This window comes from Ipomoea triloba, chromosome 6 (assembly GCF_003576645.1).
Source record: "Ipomoea triloba cultivar NCNSP0323 chromosome 6, ASM357664v1".
Taxonomy (NCBI): Eukaryota; Viridiplantae; Streptophyta; class Magnoliopsida; order Solanales; family Convolvulaceae; genus Ipomoea; species Ipomoea triloba.
Window position 1 is genome coordinate 25,652,095 of NC_044921.1, and position 27,620 is coordinate 25,679,714.

The 27,620-nt window shown below is 32.2% G+C and overlaps 1 protein-coding gene across 1 annotated transcript; it reads right to left on the minus strand.

Moving 5' to 3' along the window:
* Positions 1-15,474: 15,474 nt before the first annotated feature.
* LOC116021983 (2,3-bisphosphoglycerate-dependent phosphoglycerate mutase-like) lies at positions 15,475-19,004 on the minus strand. Its single transcript, XM_031262519.1, has 9 exons — positions 18,671-19,004; positions 17,986-18,264; positions 17,606-17,829; positions 16,984-17,102; positions 16,744-16,900; positions 16,563-16,664; positions 16,352-16,471; positions 15,833-15,891; positions 15,475-15,745 (listed from the first exon to the last, which is right to left on the minus strand). The coding sequence occupies exons 2-8, from the start codon at positions 18,254-18,256 to the stop codon at positions 15,844-15,846; spliced, it is 1,041 nt and encodes a 346-aa protein (XP_031118379.1). The 5' UTR covers positions 18,257-18,264; positions 18,671-19,004; the 3' UTR covers positions 15,475-15,745; positions 15,833-15,843.
* Positions 19,005-27,620: the final 8,616 nt, after the last annotated feature.

Genomic DNA, 27,620 nt, shown 5'->3' on the forward strand with positions numbered 1-27,620 from the left:
CTAATATTTGTGATCAATTTAAAAACTTACAGCCTCATCCTCCAATATTATGGGTTTATATTTCTTTCCTGGTGTTCTCCTTGATTCTTGTGTATTAAGTTTTTGTACCACTACAACTTTGCACCGCCATCGTGGTAACTCAGTAGTAACATCAGGTATCAACACTAGTCCTTCCATGCTATACACAATTAAGGAAATTTAATACTGTTAGTCGCGTATAAAATTGTTGTCATTAAGCTAGTCATATGTTCACAAGCCATTTCTAACCTAACATTCGTTATTATTATTATTATTATTATTATAATTATTATTATTGTATAAGTGTAAATATATATGCTTTGAACAAAATATATACAAACATACTGAGCATAATCTTTTAATTAAAGTAATTAAAATACAATAGCATTAAACTAAAAATCTTATATATGAATACTCCGTAATATCGCCTTCATGGTCAAACGAAGGTCACTGGCGGTGATTCCAAAGGAATAGGCATATTTGTATATATTTCAAGAAATTTTCCACGTATAAGCCTAACTCTCTCACTCTCACTCTCACGGTCAATGAACGCTCACGGCATATCTCTCGCTCTCACAGAAGTGCGATTTAGTTCTCTCATTCTCACAGACGCAGACCTAGACCAGCGAATCTCACCAACGGGCGTGGCGAAAAACGAGTCCTCTACCAGTCCTGCTCCGTGAGACCACGACAGCGACCAGCCTGCTCAGTGAGTACTCTACTGCCTCTAAACCTCTACGCGACTAAGGTATTATTGCTCTAGTTGACACATTTAATTTTGTTTAATTAATATTTTCTTTTTCTTTTATTATTGTTAATGGAGATGATTTTATGATTTGATCTCTCAAAATGAAGTTATGATTTGGTTCTGAATATTGTTGTGATTGAATATGATTTGCTTATTGTTGACGGTTGATTTGTTGTGAGTAATCGTAATTTTTTTTTTAACATATGATTAATGATAATCTTGTCGTTATTCTGTGCATAGGCTTTATTGTCTTATTGTGGTTGTTAAATGTTAGGTTTTAATTGTAGGTAAAAAAAAATGTAAAAATGTGAAAATGTGAAAATATATTATTATTATTATTATTATTATTATTATTAGTATTATTATTTTTTTAAATATTATTATTATTATTATTATTATTATATTTTCGATGGAAAGATGGAATTGTTGGAATGGGGAATGTTTTGTCTCCCTCTTTCCTTGAGTTCTTCCCACGCCGGATCACCATATCCAAAGCTTAACTCCATTCAAATTTTTTTTTGTCTTATTCTATTGTCTTTCTTGCTAGCTAGAATCAATCATATTTATCTATATGGGTTATGTTAGAAGAAGAAATAAGGAAAAGAGATGAGAGATAGAGGGATTAACGAAGAGAAAGAGAGAAGCTGCCGTGGGAAATGAAAGAAGAGAAACAAATGGTTTTCTCTTCATTTTCGGCAGAGAAGAGAGAAATAAGTGGAAATCTCTTGTTCAAATTTCTTTCTTTTTATTATTACTTGGATTAATTCACAAGCTATGGTTGAATAATTCAAGGTAGTGAATCCCTTCTATTTGTATTACTATTTGGATTAATTTACAAGTTGTGGTTGAATAATCCAAGATAGTTGAATGTTGAGGAGATACAAACCTTTTGTTCAATCCTTGACTCCTTGTTCTACTTCGCTAAAAATAATATTCGTTGAGTGTTCAACTATATTATTGTTAATCATTTTATCTTGGGAGATCGACACTACAACGCTCCTAGCAACATGGTAGGTAGCGAATCGGTTTTAAGGAAAATGTGTTATACGCGATTTGGATCTTTCTATTTCCATTTACATATTTTTATTTTCGGATTTATCATTTATATTTGGAATATATTTTTATTTTCAAATTGTTACTTGCCAATTTATGTTTTGTTATTATTATTGATGTATTGATTTATTTACAGTACTCTCGTACTATTTTCTGTCGCGATCTATTAGAAGAATGGATATACGGATACAGTTTTTCCTTTCAATCTTAAAACCGATGTGGTGCTTTGAAGATTGTTTCTTCATAAATATAGTGTGAAAATCTTAAATTATGAAAAAAGAAAAAATAAAATAAAATTGACTTAAATTTTTTGGATTGTTAATATACTATTAATTGTCAAAGACTTAAATCTTGAATTTATGATTTTTTGGGATTGACTGGCTTTCATAGTCTCTATTATATGCCTTGTGAGTTTTTTGAGTTTATATGCTTTTAGAGTTTGTACTATATCTTTTTCAATAACGGTTTCCTTTTCTTTTATCAATTTTATTAGAATCTTAGAATGCATATTTGAATTGGTAAATTTGTATGCTTAGTTCTGGTCTATTTGATAGACTAATGTTTTTGTTTACTAATGGGATAACTATTGTTATATCAATAATGATGAATTAACTTCCATACGTTATATGTAAACTTTGGACTTGTGCATTAAATTTGTATCAAGTATCATAGCATTATTGAAATTCATATATGAACTTTCACAATTAATTGTCTTTATTGTTGTTTGTTGTAGGGGTTTAAATTATTAAACAAATGAGTAGTAGATAACTTACTCAATATTTGCTGAGAAGCAAACTAAATTCCACCTAAATGGCTAAATTCGACATAAAAAATAAATAAGCATAAATGAATATAAATATAAATAATTTTGTAAGAATAGAAATAAGTTTTTACAATTAAAAGAGGTGTGCAAAGGTGTAATTTTTAACTCACAGTTTGAGAAGTGCGGCTATCGAAATTGACTCAAACAAATGAGCAACAAATCACTTGATCAATAACCTGTTTTGAAAAAAAAATTATCAAGTAGGAAGATGAATACTATTTTTTTCCTGTATGTATTAACCTTCAGCTCAAGTAAAGAGAGATTAAAAAAGCTGGAAATCTTTTGCTTGGTTTGAGCTATGGATATATGCGTAAAAAAGAGTTGATAATCTTTTGCTTTCTTTGAGGTGTGCGGATATACGTGTACTTTTACACGATTTTTTTTTTTTTAAACATAGAGATTTTAAACAAGTTGTAAGCCATGTGCCCAAGTAAAAAAAGGTGACAATCTTTTGCTTTCTTTGAGATGCATGTATATACGTGTACTTTATAATTAAATAAGAATATTTTTTTTTAAACCATAAAGCTGCAAACCATGTGTCCAATTCTATAAGTTGATTAAATAATTTTTTGTTATATTTTTTAAGCATGAAGTTGAACAATTTGTCAGGATCTGTTGTAAATTGTGTATATATGTTTGTGTTTAAGTAATGATGTATATAATTATATATGTTTGTGGCTTAAGTAATGATACGACGAAGAACAATCACGCGACATACATATATATAAGCTATGAGTTAAGTAAATCGAAGATGAAATATACATATCACAACAAAATATATAGATATATCAGCCTAACAATGAAAGTTCAGCAGTTTAGGAAATTACATGGATATCATTTGGTAAGATCTCATGTCCTTCAAAATTATTGTTTTCACTTATTGTAGTATGGAAATTGTAAATTCGGAACTTAGCTTTTCATCATCAGTAAAAAAGAAATACCTGAACGTCGTTGTAGATTTTTTTTTTTTTGCGTAGATGTGATTCCACAATGGTTTTGTAAGAATTTTTTTTAGCAAAAGGTCGTAAAAAATTTTTGGTATGGAAATGGCGTTGTTACAATGGCCATTTGTATTGAATGATTTGCTTATTGTTGACGGTTGATTTGTTGTGAGTAATCGTAATTTTTTTTTTAACATATGATTAATGATAATCTTGTCGTTATTCTGTGCATAGGCTTTATTGTCTTATTGTGGTTGTTAAATGTTAGGTTTTAATTGTAGGTAAAAAAAAATGTAAAAATGTGAAAATGTGAAAATATATTATTATTATTATTATTATTATTATTATTAGTATTATTATTTTTTTAAATATTATTATTATTATTATTATTATTATATTTTCGATGGAAAGATGGAATTGTTGGAATGGGGAATGTTTTGTCTCCCTCTTTCCTTGAGTTCTTCCCACGCCGGATCACCATATCCAAAGCTTAACTCCATTCAAATTTTTTTTTGTCTTATTCTATTGTCTTTCTTGCTAGCTAGAATCAATCATATTTATCTATATGGGTTATGTTAGAAGAAGAAATAAGGAAAAGAGATGAGAGATAGAGGGATTAACGAAGAGAAAGAGAGAAGCTGCCGTGGGAAATGAAAGAAGAGAAACAAATGGTTTTCTCTTCATTTTCGGCAGAGAAGAGAGAAATAAGTGGAAATCTCTTGTTCAAATTTCTTTCTTTTTATTATTACTTGGATTAATTCACAAGCTATGGTTGAATAATTCAAGGTAGTGAATCCCTTCTATTTGTATTACTATTTGGATTAATTTACAAGTTGTGGTTGAATAATCCAAGATAGTTGAATGTTGAGGAGATACAAACCTTTTGTTCAATCCTTGACTCCTTGTTCTACTTCGCTAAAAATAATATTCGTTGAGTGTTCAACTATATTATTGTTAATCATTTTATCTTGGGAGATCGACACTACAACGCTCCTAGCAACATGGTAGGTAGCGAATCGGTTTTAAGGAAAATGTGTTATACGCGATTTGGATCTTTCTATTTCCATTTACATATTTTTATTTTCGGATTTATCATTTATATTTGGAATATATTTTTATTTTCAAATTGTTACTTGCCAATTTATGTTTTGTTATTATTATTGATGTATTGATTTATTTACAGTACTCTCGTACTATTTTCTGTCGCGATCTATTAGAAGAATGGATATACGGATACAGTTTTTCCTTTCAATCTTAAAACCGATGTGGTGCTTTGAAGATTGTTTCTTCATAAATATAGTGTGAAAATCTTAAATTATGAAAAAAGAAAAAATAAAATAAAATTGACTTAAATTTTTTGGATTGTTAATATACTATTAATTGTCAAAGACTTAAATCTTGAATTTATGATTTTTTGGGATTGACTGGCTTTCATAGTCTCTATTATATGCCTTGTGAGTTTTTTGAGTTTATATGCTTTTAGAGTTTGTACTATATCTTTTTCAATAACGGTTTCCTTTTCTTTTATCAATTTTATTAGAATCTTAGAATGCATATTTGAATTGGTAAATTTGTATGCTTAGTTCTGGTCTATTTGATAGACTAATGTTTTTGTTTACTAATGGGATAACTATTGTTATATCAATAATGATGAATTAACTTCCATACGTTATATGTAAACTTTGGACTTGTGCATTAAATTTGTATCAAGTATCATAGCATTATTGAAATTCATATATGAACTTTCACAATTAATTGTCTTTATTGTTGTTTGTTGTAGGGGTTTAAATTATTAAACAAATGAGTAGTAGATAACTTACTCAATATTTGCTGAGAAGCAAACTAAATTCCACCTAAATGGCTAAATTCGACATAAAAAATAAATAAGCATAAATGAATATAAATATAAATAATTTTGTAAGAATAGAAATAAGTTTTTACAATTAAAAGAGGTGTGCAAAGGTGTAATTTTTAACTCACAGTTTGAGAAGTGCGGCTATCGAAATTGACTCAAACAAATGAGCAACAAATCACTTGATCAATAACCTGTTTTGAAAAAAAAATTATCAAGTAGGAAGATGAATACTATTTTTTTCCTGTATGTATTAACCTTCAGCTCAAGTAAAGAGAGATTAAAAAAGCTGGAAATCTTTTGCTTGGTTTGAGCTATGGATATATGCGTAAAAAAGAGTTGATAATCTTTTGCTTTCTTTGAGGTGTGCGGATATACGTGTACTTTTACACGATTTTTTTTTTTTTAAACATAGAGATTTTAAACAAGTTGTAAGCCATGTGCCCAAGTAAAAAAAGGTGACAATCTTTTGCTTTCTTTGAGATGCATGTATATACGTGTACTTTATAATTAAATAAGAATATTTTTTTTTAAACCATAAAGCTGCAAACCATGTGTCCAATTCTATAAGTTGATTAAATAATTTTTTGTTATATTTTTTAAGCATGAAGTTGAACAATTTGTCAGGATCTGTTGTAAATTGTGTATATATGTTTGTGTTTAAGTAATGATGTATATAATTATATATGTTTGTGGCTTAAGTAATGATACGACGAAGAACAATCACGCGACATACATATATATAAGCTATGAGTTAAGTAAATCGAAGATGAAATATACATATCACAACAAAATATATAGATATATCAGCCTAACAATGAAAGTTCAGCAGTTTAGGAAATTACATGGATATCATTTGGTAAGATCTCATGTCCTTCAAAATTATTGTTTTCACTTATTGTAGTATGGAAATTGTAAATTCGGAACTTAGCTTTTCATCATCAGTAAAAAAGAAATACCTGAACGTCGTTGTAGATTTTTTTTTTTTTGCGTAGATGTGATTCCACAATGGTTTTGTAAGAATTTTTTTTAGCAAAAGGTCGTAAAAAATTTTTGGTATGGAAATGGCGTTGTTACAATGGCCATTTGTATTGAATGTTTTTAAAACTGTTTTTGGCATTTATTTCAATGTTATTTTATATAAATATATATATATATATATATATATATATATATATATATATATATATATACCTTGTAAGTGCAGCATGAGTCACGTGGTACCCCACCCTAAATGTCGATTTGTTCTTTAAGCATAGTGAATTTGGTTGTCCAATCCAATCACTCCTATCATTTTGTTGTTGTATTCACCAAATAACAGGTTTACGCGATCCTATCTTTCTCATTATTGATGGTGGCGGCTAACTATTCCGACACAACAAAAAAAAATCCAATCACTTAATTTTTTTTTATATATTTATGGTCTTCTTAATCTTGTCTTTTCTTAATCAGTATCAGCTCCATAATTAAGAGTGCATAATGAGTCATGTTGTGGTCTCCCACCATTATATTATTGCTTTGTTTTTTTTGTTTTGTAGATCTTGTTTATGTTGTGGTCTCCCACCCTTCTATTATTGCATTTTTTTACATCTTGTTTTTGTTTTATCAGTACTGTCCATTGTTAATAATGCGTAATGAGTCATGCAGTAGTCCCCCACAATGGCTACAGGTTTTCCATCTCATCTGTCATGCCACCAATAATTTTGGCCTTTGTAGTGATCGCAAGACCCAAGAAGTGGAAGATGAATGAAGGAGAGGAAAATATAAAGATACTTTCTCCAGTGATCGCCGAGGAGGAGATCACTGGGGACAAGTTCCATCGGTCTGCTGCTGTTCATCGTAAAGACTGAGGGGACAAATCAAACTGTCCAGTCAAGCACTTGAATTGAATATGAAATTTGATAAAACACAATATGCAACCGGAAAAATCTTTAACTCTAACACGTCGTTCAGTCCAGCATAAGTCCCAAAAAGGGCCAGCAAATTAGATGACAAACACATAAATTAAAGTTTACTTTCTTTCAGTATTTATGGGTATCCAGGCTAGATTTTGGAGTTTCACATAATTGCGCATAACTTGGTCTCACATTTATTTGCCAGGACAGGAACTCGTTCGTCCGTTGCTGCTGCCGTCGTCGCCAACCACCATCAACGGTAGAGCTTCTCCCATGAATAGATAGATGATGTCCTCCCATATCCTTGAAGACTCGTCTTACTGCTCGGATTTTCAGTCTCACCATCTGTTGACTTGCACCTGCTGCTTCGGCGAACCTTGAAACAAAATTAGAAAAAAAAATCAGCATCTTCTTCACAAATTTATCTCATATGGTTATTGTTTATATCCCAATTTTATTATAAAAATAAATTACTCTAGACTGTAAAGGAATTGAGAAGAGTGAGTGAAAGAGAGTCTGCGATCTGCAACTCCATCTGTGAGGCAAGATGGCTGTCAATGAGGAAGAAAATAACACAGTGGAGTGGGTGAGTGGGTGGATTAAAAAAAATTAAAAAAATATGGTAGTGGAGTGGTTGGACGAAAAGACAAAAGGATAAAGAGGAAGAAAACAAAAAAAAATGCCAAACTCGTAATTTGATAAAAATTTGGAATCAGTGCTTGATTGTCCCCATGGCCCCCTTTATTTTATTTTTGCTGGCAAACTTTATGTATAATATAGAAAGCAGGCCCACGAGAGTAATTGAATATTTGTCCTTAAGCAGTCGGAAAGTGAACGTCTTTGTAGTATCATGTAACTCACGCTCTGCTGTAATATAACAATTTCCTTTGTAACCTAAATCGAAAGAATTTTTTGAATTAGTAAATCCAAATTATATTACATATAATCATATTCAAGAGCTTAATTATAATCTCAAATACATTAATAATGAAAGCCATTTGTATTGATACATTTGATATCACTACTTAATTATTATTATTTAAAATAAAAAATATTGACAAAATACTAAGTATAGAGATTTATCATTGCTATCATCAGTCAATTGTGGAATGGAATTTAAGTCAAATCCACTCACAAAATCCTTGTTTGAATTTGTGGTATCATTCACTGAGTTTGCTTTAGAAAATCATATAAATGTTAGTACAACAGTTATACGAAAATAGTTGTAGAGGAAAAATATATATATGATTAATAAAAAAATAGGAAACATATATACTATTTCTAATGTTGCTTAAAGGTAATATATTCGGTGTATTTTGTTTTCTTGGAGTTGGATCGCAAAAATGTAGAACAATATTGAAATATAAGTTTAACACAAAAGGTATATATATTCGAATTTTTTCATATAAGAAACATAACATTTTAATATTGACATTACGACCATAATAAAGTAATAAATAAGGATGAGCAATTATAAGATAAGATTTATATGTTTCAATTTTCTTCTTAGGCATGCATATAGTAATTAAGAAGCATGAAAAAGAAGTTAGTACAGGCATTACCATTACCTTTGTCCTGCTCATATTCGTGTGACCAAAAAATTAATTACATCGAAGTTGAATTCCCAACCTTAGAAATCAGGAAGGCTTGAGAAGAGGTCAAGCTAGATAATACAATATATATAATTGCAAAAATTTGGTTAATTTAATGCAAAATTAAAAGGCAGCATCGCAGAAAGGAAANATATATATATATATATATATATATATATATATATATATATATATATATACCTTGTAAGTGCAGCATGAGTCACGTGGTACCCCACCCTAAATGTCGATTTGTTCTTTAAGCATAGTGAATTTGGTTGTCCAATCCAATCACTCCTATCATTTTGTTGTTGTATTCACCAAATAACAGGTTTACGCGATCCTATCTTTCTCATTATTGATGGTGGCGGCTAACTATTCCGACACAACAAAAAAAAATCCAATCACTTAATTTTTTTTTATATATTTATGGTCTTCTTAATCTTGTCTTTTCTTAATCAGTATCAGCTCCATAATTAAGAGTGCATAATGAGTCATGTTGTGGTCTCCCACCATTATATTATTGCTTTGTTTTTTTTGTTTTGTAGATCTTGTTTATGTTGTGGTCTCCCACCCTTCTATTATTGCATTTTTTTACATCTTGTTTTTGTTTTATCAGTACTGTCCATTGTTAATAATGCGTAATGAGTCATGCAGTAGTCCCCCACAATGGCTACAGGTTTTCCATCTCATCTGTCATGCCACCAATAATTTTGGCCTTTGTAGTGATCGCAAGACCCAAGAAGTGGAAGATGAATGAAGGAGAGGAAAATATAAAGATACTTTCTCCAGTGATCGCCGAGGAGGAGATCACTGGGGACAAGTTCCATCGGTCTGCTGCTGTTCATCGTAAAGACTGAGGGGACAAATCAAACTGTCCAGTCAAGCACTTGAATTGAATATGAAATTTGATAAAACACAATATGCAACCGGAAAAATCTTTAACTCTAACACGTCGTTCAGTCCAGCATAAGTCCCAAAAAGGGCCAGCAAATTAGATGACAAACACATAAATTAAAGTTTACTTTCTTTCAGTATTTATGGGTATCCAGGCTAGATTTTGGAGTTTCACATAATTGCGCATAACTTGGTCTCACATTTATTTGCCAGGACAGGAACTCGTTCGTCCGTTGCTGCTGCCGTCGTCGCCAACCACCATCAACGGTAGAGCTTCTCCCATGAATAGATAGATGATGTCCTCCCATATCCTTGAAGACTCGTCTTACTGCTCGGATTTTCAGTCTCACCATCTGTTGACTTGCACCTGCTGCTTCGGCGAACCTTGAAACAAAATTAGAAAAAAAAATCAGCATCTTCTTCACAAATTTATCTCATATGGTTATTGTTTATATCCCAATTTTATTATAAAAATAAATTACTCTAGACTGTAAAGGAATTGAGAAGAGTGAGTGAAAGAGAGTCTGCGATCTGCAACTCCATCTGTGAGGCAAGATGGCTGTCAATGAGGAAGAAAATAACACAGTGGAGTGGGTGAGTGGGTGGATTAAAAAAAATTAAAAAAATATGGTAGTGGAGTGGTTGGACGAAAAGACAAAAGGATAAAGAGGAAGAAAACAAAAAAAAATGCCAAACTCGTAATTTGATAAAAATTTGGAATCAGTGCTTGATTGTCCCCATGGCCCCCTTTATTTTATTTTTGCTGGCAAACTTTATGTATAATATAGAAAGCAGGCCCACGAGAGTAATTGAATATTTGTCCTTAAGCAGTCGGAAAGTGAACGTCTTTGTAGTATCATGTAACTCACGCTCTGCTGTAATATAACAATTTCCTTTGTAACCTAAATCGAAAGAATTTTTTGAATTAGTAAATCCAAATTATATTACATATAATCATATTCAAGAGCTTAATTATAATCTCAAATACATTAATAATGAAAGCCATTTGTATTGATACATTTGATATCACTACTTAATTATTATTATTTAAAATAAAAAATATTGACAAAATACTAAGTATAGAGATTTATCATTGCTATCATCAGTCAATTGTGGAATGGAATTTAAGTCAAATCCACTCACAAAATCCTTGTTTGAATTTGTGGTATCATTCACTGAGTTTGCTTTAGAAAATCATATAAATGTTAGTACAACAGTTATACGAAAATAGTTGTAGAGGAAAAAAAATATATATGATTAATAAAAAAATAGGAAACATATATACTATTTCTAATGTTGCTTAAAGGTAATATATTCGGTGTATTTTGTTTTCTTGGAGTTGGATCGCAAAAATGTAGAACAATATTGAAATATAAGTTTAACACAAAAGGTATATATATTCGAATTTTTTCATATAAGAAACATAACATTTTAATATTGACATTACGACCATAATAAAGTAATAAATAAGGATGAGCAATTATAAGATAAGATTTATATGTTTCAATTTTCTTCTTAGGCATGCATATAGTAATTAAGAAGCATGAAAAAGAAGTTAGTACAGGCATTACCATTACCTTTGTCCTGCTCATATTCGTGTGACCAAAAAATTAATTACATCGAAGTTGAATTCCCAACCTTAGAAATCAGGAAGGCTTGAGAAGAGGTCAAGCTAGATAATACAATATATATAATTGCAAAAATTTGGTTAATTTAATGCAAAATTAAAAGGCAGCATCGCAGAAAGGAAAGATTTATTGAGATTTTGGGTTGAAATTAAATCTAGTAAATAGAATAATGGAAGTTGAAACAATGTTTTATCTGAGTTTGAGTTTAAAGGTTTAAAAAAAATAAAAATAAGTTACGTGTAAGAAAAAGAAGAAAAAAATTGAAAGATTCTAGAAATAACTTTGATAAAAGATTTCCATTAATAAAAAGTTAAAGTCTATAAATTAAATATGCATCACCTTCTTGCAGTCTTGCACACCAGGATGAGGGGGATTTAAATTTGAAATCCCATGTGCATATAATTCCATGGAGACATTCTGCGCTTCCCATGTGCAAAAGATGCAGCTTTCTTCAATGATTTGTTTGGAAAGTAGGAAAATGGTGTGTACTATTTTAATTTTTTTTGCGCTTCCCAGTTACGGACTATTTTAATTTTTTTTTTAAATACGGACTATTTTACTTAATCTCCCTCTCTGTATATTTCCTATTTCTCTTCTGCCGAAATGTAGAAACATTAGGGTGTGTTTGGAAACCCGAGAAATGATTTTTCGGGTTTTTGGTGTTTGGGAAGAAGGGGGAAAATAGAGTCAATGGAAATGAACTTCTTGGTCAATGGAAAATAAGCCCAATTTTATGGAAAATGACTTCCCCTTTTTTTTGGCAATCATTATTGCATGAACCATGGTCCACACAGCTGTGTGGACCAAAAATAAAAAGTACATTATTTTTTTACTTAAAGTACATTATTTTTATACTGTAGGTACATTCTTTTAGGGTACATTATTTTTGTACTTAAGGTACATTATTTGATATATACTGTCAAATAATGTACCTACAATACAAAAATAATATACCTTCATTATAAAAATAATGTACTTTTTATTTTTGGTCCACACCGCTGTGTGGACCATGGTCCATGCAATAATTTGCCTTTTTTTGAAGGAAGTCATTTTCCAAAGTTTGCTTCTTCCTTCTCCTTTGCTTCTTGCATCTCCTTAGGCCTCCTAAATGCTTTTTAACTTCTTCATCTTCATCCCATCTTCTTGACATCTTCAACTTCTTTTTTTTTTGAGTAATAATTTATTTTTTTATTATGAGATAGATATTATGAGTTTTATTTTTTTTATTTGACATCTGAAACCAGTCGGCCACTTTTATTTATTATTATTATTTTTATTTTTTTTATGAGATAGATATTATTTTGTTGTGATTTTTTTGTGATTATTTTATTTTTTGGATTGTATATTTGTTATAAATGTTGTTATATTTAAAAAAATTAATTAAAATATTCAGTTATATAATTCTGTTCATTTTCCTACCCATTTTCTGGAAAATGAACCAAACACACCAACACAATTTTCTGTTCTGCAGCCAAACACAAGAAAGGAAAATATTTTCTGGAAAATGACTCATTTTCCAGAAATCATTTTCTAGAAACCATTTTCCTACTTTCCAAACACACCATTAATTACTTTCTCTCATTTCCATCCTCTAATACACACGGATATATAGAACTAAAGGGGAAGGAGGAAGGGTGGTCTGAACAAGGATAATGATTAATGACTCACTAACCACTACCATAATTAATACATTATCATTTAACTATTATTAATTCTCGAGATATGATTTGAACTCCGATCCAATTATTAATTATGATCTAGGACTCCGCAATGAATTTGAGTTTATCACCGTCTGGAAAAACGCAAATGCCAATAAATTAAAACTACTAAAGTATGAATTGCTACTTTTAAAAAAACATTTTCAATATGCAGCCACCCAGAAAACTTTTGAGAAGTAAGAGGAGAATCTGTACTAAACCTGGAGAAGTCAACCTCTGATTTTGCCGGTAAATATTTCCGATCAGCGTTCCAGTCGCCGTCCACTCTGTCGTTGGTCGCAAGACCCAAGAAGTGGAAGATGAATGAAGGAGAGGAAAATATAAAGATGCTTTCTCCAGTGATCGCCGCCTGAGGAGTAGATCACTGGGGAAAAAATTCACCGTCGCCAAGTTCCATCGGTCTGCTGCTGGTCGTCGTAAAGACTGAGGGGACCAATCCAACTGTTCAGTCAAGCACTTGAATTGAATATGAAATTTGATAAAACCCAATAAAATATGAACACAAAATGGGACCGGAAAACTGTTTAACTCTAACACGCCGTTTCAGTCCAGCATGAGTCCTAAATTAGATGACAAGCACATAAATTAAATATTTACTTTGTTTCAGTATTTATGCGTATCCTGGCGAGATTTTGGAGTTTCACATAATTGCGCATCACTTGGTCGCAGCATCGCGTAGCCGAGAGGAAACCATCCCCGAAGGAAAAGAGCTTGTATTGTGGTTGATGATGGCGCTAGCTATCCCCTATCGTAACGGCGTTGACATCCGACGAAGAATTACAACAAACGACGACGTTGTGTGCTACTGGTCTACCTTCGACTCCGGTACAGCAGCTTCGTTTTCAACTTCCTCAGTCCAAATTATTCCCGGCTGAGGCCACTACAAATTTCTCCAGCTGGGCAACAACGACGATTTTCTTATCTAAACAGCTGCAACAAAGGATTTTCCACTGTAATGCCTGATTCTTTGTGGCTGTAAAAATCGTTTTGGTTTCTGCGAATTTGGGGCAGTGCAATCCTTAAAGATACAACCAAATAATTGTTTAATCGCATAATATTCCTAATCCTCTAATTTTGCCAGCTTTTAAGGGGAAACAAACAAAACTTCCCCACTAATTACGTAGAATATGGAATAAGTGGGGGAGTAAGTAAAGAATTGCTTTCATCTTTTGGAAAGAGCTCCACTTTTGCTATCTTTTAAGTGGAAACAAACAAAATGTCCCACTAATTACATATAAAATAATGAATAAGTGGAGGAGCAGTTGTTGACTTAATGGATGTTTATGAAGACTTTTAAGATTTTCCGGTGATCAACGTCTAAGAACCGGCATCGGAAGGGGCAATATAGGCCATTATGTTTCTAAAGAACAACAACAAATGCACAAAGTACCATTTTTGTAGCCGGAAAAACATCGGAAAAAGTGCTGGGCAAATTATACTGAGCCTTTATATTATTTAAAGATACAATTTATTTTTACATATACATCTCATGTTTTATGCATGCTCACCATTATGTTGGCGTGTGTCTTACATGGTATGCACACACAAACACAACACACTATCTACGTGCATGCACACAAACATATGATACTCGTCATCATGCTCACATGTGTTTTTGCACGCCACGCTTGCACATACACAAGTCATGCACGCACAAACACACTACGCAATTTAACTGCATGGTTGCATACACAAACATACACCATCGCACATTCGTGCTTGCTTGCTACAATGTTCAAGTCTACTTGGCATCACTCAGACATGCTTGTCACCACGCTCATGTGTGCCTTACGTGTCATGCAAGCACAAACACATGATATTTGTCATCATGCTTACGTGTGTTTTTCATGGCATGCTCGCCACCATACTCACATGTGCCTTACATGTCACACACGCACAAAGACATAACACTATCCAAAAGCACAAACATACACACACTATGTACACACATGTATGTATACATACTCTTTTGTATATAAATATTTTCATTATATGATTGATTTCATAAAATTAGTTAAACATTGAATAAACCCCAAAAAGGTAACCAAGTGAGTAAAACATTATTAATAGATCACACGTTTAATTATTATCAACACCCTCTTAGTCGAACTCATTACACAAGATCTTCCTAATGTGGTTTACCACTCATGTGATTTGTAAGCTATTACACAAAAGCAGAATTTACGCATTGCACACCCACAAAACTAGATATGTAGATATATAGATACATAGATATGTATGAGTGTATTACATATACATATATAATCAACTCTTGAGAGCATGTTTATCATCACATTATCTCTCAGAAACCATTAAGAACAAATCAGAACTCAATTAAATGAATGTAAACAACAAAATACAGAGAGTTTATTGTTTACTTAACAACACATATAGGCAACACTATAAAGCAGTTCACTAGGTGTCTTATCCAGGGCTGTATAGCACATTACAATCTATTTTCTTGCCAGATTAACAGATACAAAAAACACTGAAAACACTAGCTGACTCCTCTGTTGCTCCCATATTACACTGATATACGACACTAGTTTAAAAATGCGGTTCTATATCCAATGAGAATCGGCCCTGCATAAAGACCGGATAAGAAAAGCATTAAGGCTACATAATTTATTTGAAAATAAAAACGATAAAGCAGTAGTTGACTAGTCGTACCTCGCACGAGATCACTGTACGAACATGTCATCCAACTTTTGCCTGTATTGAGCTAAAGTCTGCAAAGACGGGGGAAGGAATTGTCAGCGGTGTCAAACCATTGCACATAAGAAGGCGGTTCTTTGAAATGGAAGGGGAAACGAGTGAAAACAAATCATAAAATCCAGAGTATTGATTTTCACAAGGAAATTTGCGAAACATAATGTTGATACGTTAAAAAACATTTCTCTTTGAACAAAAAGAGCGCGTTTTCCATTTTCTACTTTTCAAATTTCTGAAAAACTGAAGAATTCTCTAGTTACTGAACAGGCAGGACTTCCACTTTGTTAAGAATGATGTTTCCCTCGTCAAACTTTGTTAACAAAGAGGAAATTAATCGTAGGGGAGTGGCACAACAAGAAATCAGTTGATTTTATTATTGGGGACTGCTTATAATTTATAAACATCTCGATTAGAAAACTATAGCAGGGTATACAAATGATGATTCAAGCTCCTTCAAATACATGGTAAGTAGCGTACCTTGGTGTAAGCATAAACCCCCGCCTCTGTAGGCCCTGCGGGGCTTCCCCTGCGAAGAAACCTTCCCTCTTTGAAAATGTAAAGCATGGGAATTCCAGTAGAGAGTTCCAAGCTTATGACCTAACAACGGAAAAACACAAGGGACTACTTATTGATCAGAAATGAAAATGAAAAAAGGGAACCAAATTTTTCAGAAAGCCGGAGATTCCACCTCTTCAGAAGTTAGCTTATCCAGGTACATAATGATAGATCTCAACGAATTTCCATGGGCAGCAATCATTACGTTTTTCCCACTGTCAAGCTGTGGTACAATCTGCAACATTAAACAGGGTGAGATATAATGAAATAGAGGAAATGACGTGGTAAAGAAACACACGAAATCTCCATCTTACGTTCTCTTTAAAGTAGGCAACAGCTCTTTCAGCACACATTTCCAAACTTTCACCATTCGGTGGAGGTATATCATAGCTGCGACGCCATTCATGGACTTGCTCCTTTCCATACCTATCTGCTGTTTCCTGCTTATTAAGACCCTGCAATTCCCCATACCTACAAAGTAGTGCTCGTGTCATATCAAATGCTCTGAACATAACCAGCAGTAAGAAGATGGAGTGCAGAGTAAATATGCTTACATTCTTTCGTTTAATTGCCATGCTGTTACAACAGGGATGCATTGCTTGTTGGTCTCTTCACTAAATATTTGACTCCATGATCTTGCCTGCTCGCTCTCATTATGTGTGATGATTGGCACCTGAATAAAAGTCGGAAATTATGAGCAGACTAAATCAAGGTATCTGTTCAATTATGTTATCCACACACCTTGAACTTTATTTACAGTTTTACACCAAAAACTTAAAAGGAATATGAACATTTTTCATTTTTGTATGGTGAAATGTTTTTCTTGGGTGACAAGGGAAACTGTCAGCTACTACCCGAGGGTCTGCACTAGGTAAATCATGCCTTGTGACCCTAGCTGGCAAAGGACCACAAGGAGATAAACCAACATAGGTGACTTGGCTCAAACCAAGAAGGCCAATAAACTGCTCCCATTAGTAATCAAACTTGTAACCTTGTCATTACAACATGTTTTTAGTTCAATGTTAGAGTATAGGTATGCAGATGAACTGTATCACTCATCTTCAAGTTAATTTATGACTTATGAGATGCATACTATCTCCTAAAAAGACATTTTTCACCCTGCAAAATGCAGTGCCTCAATAAAGGGCCAGTGCAAGAAGTTTTACTGCAACATACCTTCTTGCGTCGGTGCTGGGTCATAGCCAGCATGGCAGTCATCTGTGCCCGAATCAAAGCAGATGTGTAGATCATGTCGACAGGTATGTTGCTGATTCGTCTCCCAGCTTCAATAGCCTCGTCCACGCCCTTTTTGGTCAAAGGCACATCAACACAACCAGTGAACAAGTTTTTCTCATTCCACATAGATTCTCCATGCCTTATTAGGATCAAAGCAGCTTCCTCTGTAAAGATAAACAAAGAAAACGTCAAACGGGTAGTACTAAATCAACTAATGGTAATCAAATCTGCAATCAACATGACATTACAATACAAGGTTCATGCTCAATTTATGTATTAAAGGCTCAATTTCTCCTAAAATTCACAACACAGCTTCATACTTGTTTTCTTCTTGGAATCGTTTGTCGTGGTACTAGATGGAGAGGATATGACATCAAACATGGCTGTTGGAAACGCCGTGGCTTGAATTACACTGAAGCTTCGCTTCTTCAAGCAATGGCTCCCTCTCGCCCCGAATCCTATATCAACCCTGACGCCTTTTGAGATTAACTTCAATGAAGCAGCATTTCTAGAGTCCTGCTGGAAGCTACAATGACTAATGCACCCACCGGATTGAATTGCTCCAAGTACTTGGTATGCTGCTGTTGCCATTCTGAAAACTAAAACAACCATAAAAAAAAGGGCTAATTTCAGTGCCCATGAAAGTATGAAACCCCACTCAAGCAAGCTCATTCAATTCAATAACAGCTGAATATTAATGTACTTCCTAAATGAATATGCACAAGTGAGAAACAGAAAACATTACATAATCAAATGTCCCACCTAAATTGCTCAAACATATAATTGCACCTTTTCATCTAAAAACTCAAAACTATTCCCAATAAACAATCATACAAAGGCAAATACAATGGCAACAAAAAAAAAATTCAAGTCTTTAAGACAATAAGTTCTTGATCGAGATTAACAAACAGCCATTACAGATACAATAAGGAATCAAACGATAAAGGGCAGCATTTAAATCCAAAAAACAATTGTAAAAAAGAGAGAGAAATCCAGGAAACTCACATTAAGCAGAAGAAAAGCCGCAGGATAAAGGAGAGATCTTGGTGGTTGTTGTGTATATATAGGGCAAGGGGCAATGGCGGAATGGGTGCAAAAATGCGGATCGCGAAGAAACCGAGGCAGACAAAATTGATACTAAGTTTATTCCGAGAAAAGTTGGCGGAGAAGAAGGAGGTGATTTGCAGACAGAGAGAGAGAGAGAAAGAGACAGTGATTTGTAAGTATGAAACCCCACACCTTCACGCAACGCCTAGCCAGACCCACCAACCCAGCTGCGCCCTTTACATACACTGGCAGTCGGCCAATTCCAGAGAGAGAAAAGGTATATGCTTGAGATATCGCTTTCTTCCTAGGAAAGAACAGAAAAACGTCAAATTTCCTGCACTTTTTAGGATTGTTTCGCCAAGTGCCAAATTAGGGTTATATATTAGAGAAGGTAACCATCTTTTTAGTCAATTAGTATGATTGTTTTTTATCCGTAAAACTAATTGAATTCAACTTCAATTAAGATTCACAGGAGTCTTAATTCTAAATGGATAAAAAATCTAATCCATACCTCTTTAGATCGGGTATATAATTTAATTTTAAAGGACAATTTAACTAAATTGGTCAGATAATTAGTTTGGTAGTTATATTTTTAAGTTTGACTTTTCTCAAGAGTCTATTGATTTTCTTAATTTGAAAGTCAATTAGCTATGGATAACCTTATAACATGATGACGTGAAATAATAGTAAAATCACTTTAAGGCAATTCTTTCTTATTCAATATGTTTTAATCAACATTACTAATAGATAATTGTTTTATTATTAATTTATTATTGTTGTTCAAAATGACCTTTTGATGCCTTTTTTAAGCCTAATGGCTCTTCACGCATATACAACTCAATTTTATTATTCTTTTTCTCCATATAAGAAGTTAAAGGACATTGAAATTTGTTTTTTTGAGTATTATTGACTCTGATATAATGTAGTATCTGTTCATAGCTATTTTTTAATCAATAAAGTACAAGAAGCCGATAGAATATAATATATATGACCATGACACAAGTAAAATATACTAGTATATGATTAAAATACTTCATCTACTTATAGTTACCGATCAAATAGGTGTAAGATGCATTGAATGATGGAATAATAATTATTCCTTGTCGCATAATTTTTACTTTCTTTTTTCTTAATTCTCTAAAGAGTTTTGGAACGTATCACACTAACACATGTTTTAAAAACTTGTATTATATCTGGAAATATGTGGTTGAGCAAGAAAGAGGGCAGTTCTCATTAGAAAGTGTACGTCACGAGTTTGATTATTGTCAACACCTCACGGTTGAGTCCGTGACTTGCAAGCCTCGTGAACAGTAACATATGATATACATGAACGCTGGGTAGTCAAGTACAAAGCAAATAACGTAACTATTGAAAGTATCTAACGAGTGTTATCGTATTAAGTATGATTCAAAATTCATCATCTGCCAAATAAATTAAAGACTGCAATTTTGAATAGTAAAAAAAGTAATATAAAATATGGAACTTGTATATACTTGAAGTATAGAGGTGGTGGGATCACGAATTTCACCTATCACCTCTTCGCAGGGCTGAAGAATCCAACCAACCAAATTTGATGAAAATACCTAACAAAACACACCTCTTGAAACGCCGCTTTTAGTTTTAGCATATCACCTAACTCGCACGTGACTTAAAAGAATGGGTAACAGTTTTAACCAACTACCCACCACACTCCCTTCCAACGATCTTACTTTGACAGTTGACTACTAGGTTTTGTCAATATGGACAGCTGCAGCCTCCTCCCAAACAATCATATTCCTTCTGACCCACCAGGATATTCCATTAATATACTTAAATCACTATTTTCCGAAGCGAAATTTATTTTTTGAATATTATTGACTCTGTTATAATGTAGTATCTGTTCATGCATACTTTCTTAATGTATTGAAGGAAAAATTCTTTATTAGCCGCGTTATTTGTTTGGCTAAAGTGTAAGGCTTTTTAATGTGTGGTGGTAGGTAACAACTAACAAGCTATCTAGTTGGATCCGTATTCTTGGTATACCCCATGAACAAATAAAAGTAACATCAAGCATGTGTGCAATGTAACTCGTGTTCCACCGTAACTTGAATCTTCGCAATCATTTGCGTACTAAGAGAAAAAATAAGGATACTATATGTTGAGCGGAAGTCAATGATTCAATGAAGGGTCAATTCTAGCAACTGGTGATTAGAGGTCGGATTATTGGGTGGAAATCATGGGTTGAAGGCCAAGTCCGATCAGCACACTACCTCTAAAAAATATGGTCATATAATAAAAATAAAGTTGCATTTTCTCTACGAGCTATAACTTTTAATGTAATAGTAAACGCTTTATCCTAATAAGTGGTAACCAAGTCATGTGTTCGAGTCTTGACTTCTTGCTATTGCAGTAAGTTTATGACTCATGTAGGATTGATTTGTTGAAGAGCATTTTTTAATATTCCCATTCCATGTTCTTTTCCTTCTCGATTAATGTGTTCCATCTCAACTAAAATATTAACTTGATAGTTGGATTATTGAACATATTTATGACATGCGATTGACTCTCGTACCAAATTAAAGCATGCATTTAATGTATTAATCTAAACTAAAAGTGTAAATTGATAATTGGATTCCACATATATCTTTATATGTTATTCTGTATATATGTTCAACATACATAACTATAGCTTCTTGGAGGCAAATGATAAAATAATGGTTAATAGTTTCTTGTATTTCATTGATAGTAATTGGGCCATGGGTATAGGCTTACTAGGCTACGCATTATTGAGAGCCCAAAGAAATAAATAATAAAACAATTCAAGGGAAAGGGTAGGGAATTGGGCTTGGGTTTTTGGGTCAAGGGACTTGGGCTTGGGGGAAGGGAGGAAGGAGGAAAGGAGGGGATATGACCCATAAATTATTATGTGGACTCGGGTCCACCTTACAAATACACAATTTATGGTATAATTATGGGATATGACACTACGATCGGTTAGCAGGATGGCCCGTCATGCACCCCTGGTTGAGGTGTGGTTGAGCAAGTCTTATCACGTGACTTGGTAACTTTTTAGGTGGGAAGACTAGTGCTTGGTATTAACAAAAGGATGAAACTTTCATCAGATAAAACCTGGTGCCCATAAAAGGGTAAAACTTGTGTATTACAGTTGACGGGATTCGACATTAGAAGCAACTAAATTATTTGTGAAGTTATTTTGTAAATTAATAAGTATTATTATTATTTGCATATAAGATGACGAGAAAAACTTATAATCATTACTTGAATACGTGTACATATTAAACTCACTATTGGTCCCTATTATGCTCCAGAATGGCAAAGTAGCTTTACATAAAGTATATGCACAAAATATCTACTCTTTTGGCTTTGGGTGCAGACAATTTCGCAATCAACCTAACTGTTCTTCCTTCATGAATTAAGAATCTTTGATTGGACCACGCCACCAGCTAGCTGATCACAAGGACTTTATTTTTATGTAACAATTAATATGATTATTTTATTCTTAATTATACTAATATTTTCATATTTTAGTTCTTAGTTATCAATTTCAGTTTTCATATTAAAGTTTTGCTTCAATACAATGGGAGAACCGCATGTATCACACCTATACTAAAAAAATTACCATGAATTGTGAAAATTTTAATTTCGATTATTAAATTATAGTAGTTATATTTAGTTTTTGGTTATCAAATGATTGGTTTCGAGGAAGAAATTCTCATATGCATCAACAACTTGCATAATTTAAAAGTATAAAACAACAAAACATCTTACTTGTATCTTTGCTGTGCTTTAATTTCCGACATAGATTTTCATTTGAACTTATTTATACAAGTTAACGAGGATTTCTTAGAAATGATAATAACAACTATTTGTACTAGTAAGTTTACTTGCATGTAAAAAAAAAAAAAAAAAAAAAATTATGTTAAGAGTAAAACTCAAACTCTGCGGGTACCGTGCTAAAGCTTTATGAGCCCGAAAAAATAAAAGTTAAATTATGTCGGCATAATTCGAGCCAAGTATAGATTAGTTTTATAGTAACCTGATGATGTATGCAAACAAATTTAAAAAAAAAAAAATGTTAGGGTGGAGTTAATTACTTAGTGATTTCTAGCTCAATGCATTTATTGTACCAAACCTATTATTTGTGGGTTCAGAATGAATTTAATTCAAACACTATTATAAATATATAGAGTTCTATGTCACTATACTCTGCGTTTGTAATGCTTTGCATTTAGAAGTGTTTGATACAATATGTGGGGATAATTGATAGTGTACCCACATGAGTTCACTATTAGTTGTGTAGACTGCAAATGCATTATTATGTATTTCTAAATGTATCGTTATAATTATAAAAATGTAATCGTATTTAAAAATATATATATTTTTCTTAATTTATAACTCATACTCATCATAAATGAACGAATGTTATTAGTCTGCAAGTTATTTTAGATACATATATAAACCAAGGGTCACACTTGTGTGAGACCGTCTCACGGATCCTTATTCGTGAGACGGGTAGGGTCGGGTCGAAGCACCATGCAAATGTCACACTTATATGTGCAAATGTTATACTTATATGCTCAAATATAATACTAATTAGGAATACAATTTTTGTTACTTATAAGAGAAAAAGTGTTACATTTTTCATAATAAGTAATGTTGACAATTTTTCCTTACTTATAAGGGAAAATATAATACTTTTGAGAAAAAATGTAATACTTTTAAATCGAAATATAAAAGTATTATATTTTCACATAAAAGTATTACATTTACCCTTATAAGTAACAAAATTTTTATTCCTAATTAGTATTACATTTGAGCATATAAGTATGACATTTGTGCGTATAAGTGTTTCATTTACCTCATGACCCGACCCGACCCGACCCGTCTCACGGTGAGACGGTCTCACACAAGTTTTTGACATAAACGGAAGGTTGTGTTAATGCAGTGCCGTTTTCCGCCTAACAATCCAAAAAATATGCAATTTTCATCTTATGGAGTTTACTTACTATTTCTTTGTCTATTTTCATTATGTTTACACTTGATTATATATAGATGACTCACACAAGTAATTGAAAAAAAAATGATACTTTTATTCAATGGAGAAAATATTGTTGCTCCACTATTTTTAGTCAATTGATGCACGCGGTAATAAGTGAAAAACATGACACAAATGAGAAGAATAAATATTTCCCAATAATTGATACATAAAGTCCTACAAATTTCGGTATCAACGTAACATTATAAGTTGGAGCCTTGCACAATATTTAAATGAGTTAATTCCATTTTTTATCATAAATTTATAAGTAGTAATTCAATTTTAGTCTTTTTTTTTCAGAAAATCTCTTTTTTTGTCATAGTACGTATTATTGTGGCATGATCATTTTTTGTCATCCATCAACAAAATCGTTGAAATTCTATAAAATATAAGGGCATTTAGGTCTTCAATTATAATTTTTTTTCAATAAAAATAAAAATAAAAATATAGCGGGTTAACCCACTTTATATTTTAAAAAATCAAAATGTTATTTAAGGATATTTTAACGATTTTGTTGACGAAAGACAAAAAATGATCATGCGATAATAATACTATGACCAAAGGGGATTTTTGAAAAATAATGACTAAAAGTGGATTATCACCTATAAATTTAGAACAAAAAATGAAATTAATTCATATTTAAATTGATAAATATTGACAAATAACATTATCCAACAATCTCAATGTTCTATATGACAATATAATAACTCCTTATAGGATGAGAGGAAATTTTGAATTCCATCAATATAATATTACTAATTAGAATTATGCATGCTCGTATTGACAGTTCAACTGATTGTAGAAGTGAAATTTGTCATAAGAATTAAACACATATATAATCTCTTAATTATGGAATTTCTTTTAACCAACTCCTTATTGTCAACTTGATCATAAATTAACCAATCTCATTTAATAAAGAGTTCACACAATAGTTAAATAAAAAAATTAATATAATAATAGCATATCAAAATAATTTTAACAATGAAATATATTATGATTCTTTTCCAATTTATATGACTCGGGGCTCTAGGCAATTATTGGGGACTTAGCAACCTTGTAGGAGTGTTGAGGTTACTATAAATTTTGTAAGTAAGCTGCAAGTTGAAGTATTATATTTTGTTGGTTTAATGTATATATATTATAAAAATGAACACTCAATTTGTGATTAAAAGGAGGGAAAAAAAACACATGACATTAATATAGTGAATAAAAAGATTCACTTAAGACTTGCTTTAACAGCAATGCAGGAATTAATTGGGAGTGCCTCATTGTGCGCATAAGTGTGAAAGTTGACAAACAAATATTGAGGTAAGCAGAGCCTATCAATTGAAGGGCTTTGTGTGACGGGTTTAACTTAGAAAGTGTGGCAAAAAAAAAAAAAAATTAGTGACAAGAAAAACCTGCAATCACTATCCGATCCAATGGTGTATACTAAGTAAATCGTAAACTCCGCTCTTGTGTTATAACCCGCAAACTATATATAGGAGAAGTAAACTACACTAAAAATATCATATGTGATGAGTTCGGTCAAAAAAATATTGATAATAATCAAACTCGTGATTTTTTGATACGTGAATTATGCTCCATCTATTCAACCCGCTCTATAGGGCAACAGTTGCCTCCATTGAGGCTTGAACCCACTCCCATAATTCATGTGGCAGTGTAAACCGGGACACCGGTGCCACTAGACCATAAGGTCTTTAACAAATAGTTTCTTTCTTTCTAATCTTCTTCTCATTTCAAATAGGTAGAAATTAATTTTTCTTATTTTGTTACGTCATATTGTTGTTGAATGTCAATTGGAGATTTTCAACCAAAAAAATGGCAATAAATTTATTGCCAATTGGGCATAGACAAGTTTTAGTCATTGGCCCCTTTTCTTAAAAGTTGCAGTAACGTACTTCACGGAGAACAAGAAATTGCCCCATGACGACGTTAACACAATTCAACTATGTTCGTCACTACAAGAAATTGCCCCATTACCTTCTCTCTTTTTTGTTTCTTTTTTTTTTTTTAATTTTTAATTTGCCAGGTTTTTTTCTGTCGTTTAATAAATTGCCCCATTACTTATCATACTTCATTTTTCTTTGTCTATTTCAGACTACCTTGTTTGATCTCACTTGAAGTTCGATTAAGGATGTTTAGTCCACGTTATGTGTTTTGAAATTGTGATTGTATTACTTTTTTTTTTTTTTTAATACTATTGACCCTATTACATGTAGTATTTGTCCATATATTTTTCTCAACCTACTGAAGCCCAACAAAATCAACATTGTCCCCACTGAGGCTCGAACCCATGACCTCCCACTTGAGAGAATCACTTCATGCCGCTTGACCACGAGGCCTTTGGCAATGATTGTATTACTTAATTAGAAAAATATTACAATTATATTTAGACATACTTGTATGAGACTATATCACATATCTTAATTTGTGAGGCTGATCGAATTTAAAATAGTTGTTTGTTACTTATGATAGAAATCATAATACTTATTACAAAAAATTTAATACCAATTTAAAATGAATAAACGGTCACTTATAATAGACATTTTAATATTATATTTATATGTAAAATTGTGATACTATTTAGGATAAAATAAATGTTATATATCTATTCATAGCTACTTTCTCAACCTATTGAAGCACAACGAGTCACCATATGAGAGTGTTAATCGGGACACCGGATGCCACTTGACCACAAGGTATTTGGCAAATAATTACTTATGATAGATACTGTAATACTTAAATGTAAAATTGTGATACTATTTATAGTAAAATTGATTGTTATTAATGATAAACATTGTACGGAGTAAAACTTATAACTAAAATTGTGATTTTTACACACTCAATTGTCTACAACTCGACCTATCTCACAGACAAAAATCCATGAACAAGTTTCTGTCATTTTTTTTAGCATAAATATATTAATAAAAATTGAATTGAATTTCTGCAATCATATTAATGGCAGGTCATTTTCCTTTGCCCAACTATATAACTAATAATGAATTTATTTGTCCGTATCATATACAATGTTTTGGATGGTCGTCACAGATTGAGACTCTTCGCCTCTTCAGTATATACAATTTTAATTAAAAATTATTCATAACCTTCTCTCAATTACATTTGATATATACTACGTATTTAGTTTCTACGACTTTATAAGAGAGGGGAGAACGATGATATATATAAAATAAATGGGAAGTTAAAAATAAATTAAAAGTAAAAACGAAATTACACCAAAATTGTCCTTGTTTATTTGTCAATAAATTAAATTGGTTGAAAGTAGAGCATGTAATTGTCAATTAGGTTTTATTGGGCTTGGAATCGGACGAGGATTGAGGTCGGAGTAGTCATTATGGTCCACACAATTGTGTGGATCATACTATCAAATAATATACTTTTAATATATTTAAAATGGACATTGTATTTAGAAAAAGTACATTATTTTGTATAAAATACCTTCAGAAAATGTACTTTTTGTTATGATCCACGTAGCACTGTGTGAACTATAATCTACACAATAATTTACTAGCTCCGGGGGGGATGGGTTGAGTTGTTAGTGTTGGACTGTTGGTTTATGAGTGTAGCGCAATTATTGTGCATCGACCCACGTGCCACATAGCTGCTTGTGTGTAAATTTGTGCCATGCCTAAAAGCATTCTCAATAGGTGTAGTTTTTAAAGGATTTTTGCAGGTGTAACTAAGAACAGGAATATTGGAGAGAAAAGAAAAAAAAATAAAATTAACGCGCCCGACTATGTGCTACGGTTGCTCTGCACGCAACCAAATGCAAACCATATTTACATATGGTGGAACCCACTTTGAGTAAAAACTAACTTCTTGCAGGAGGTTTTTTTTTTTTTTTTTTTTTTT

Bases quoted from the DNA above. Each gene is read 5' to 3' on its own strand.
- LOC116021983 (XM_031262519.1), bottom strand. From the start codon at position 18,256: ATGGCAACAGCAGCATACCAAGTACTTGGAGCAATTCAATCCGGTGGG. The intron at 16,901-16,983 runs GTAAGCATATTT...ACTACTTTGTAG, and splicing joins TGGCAATTAAACGAAAGAAT to GTATGGGGAATTGCAGGGTC. The intron at 16,472-16,562 runs GTGGAATCTCCG...TTCCGTTGTTAG, and splicing joins ATAAGCTAACTTCTGAAGAG to GTCATAAGCTTGGAACTCTC.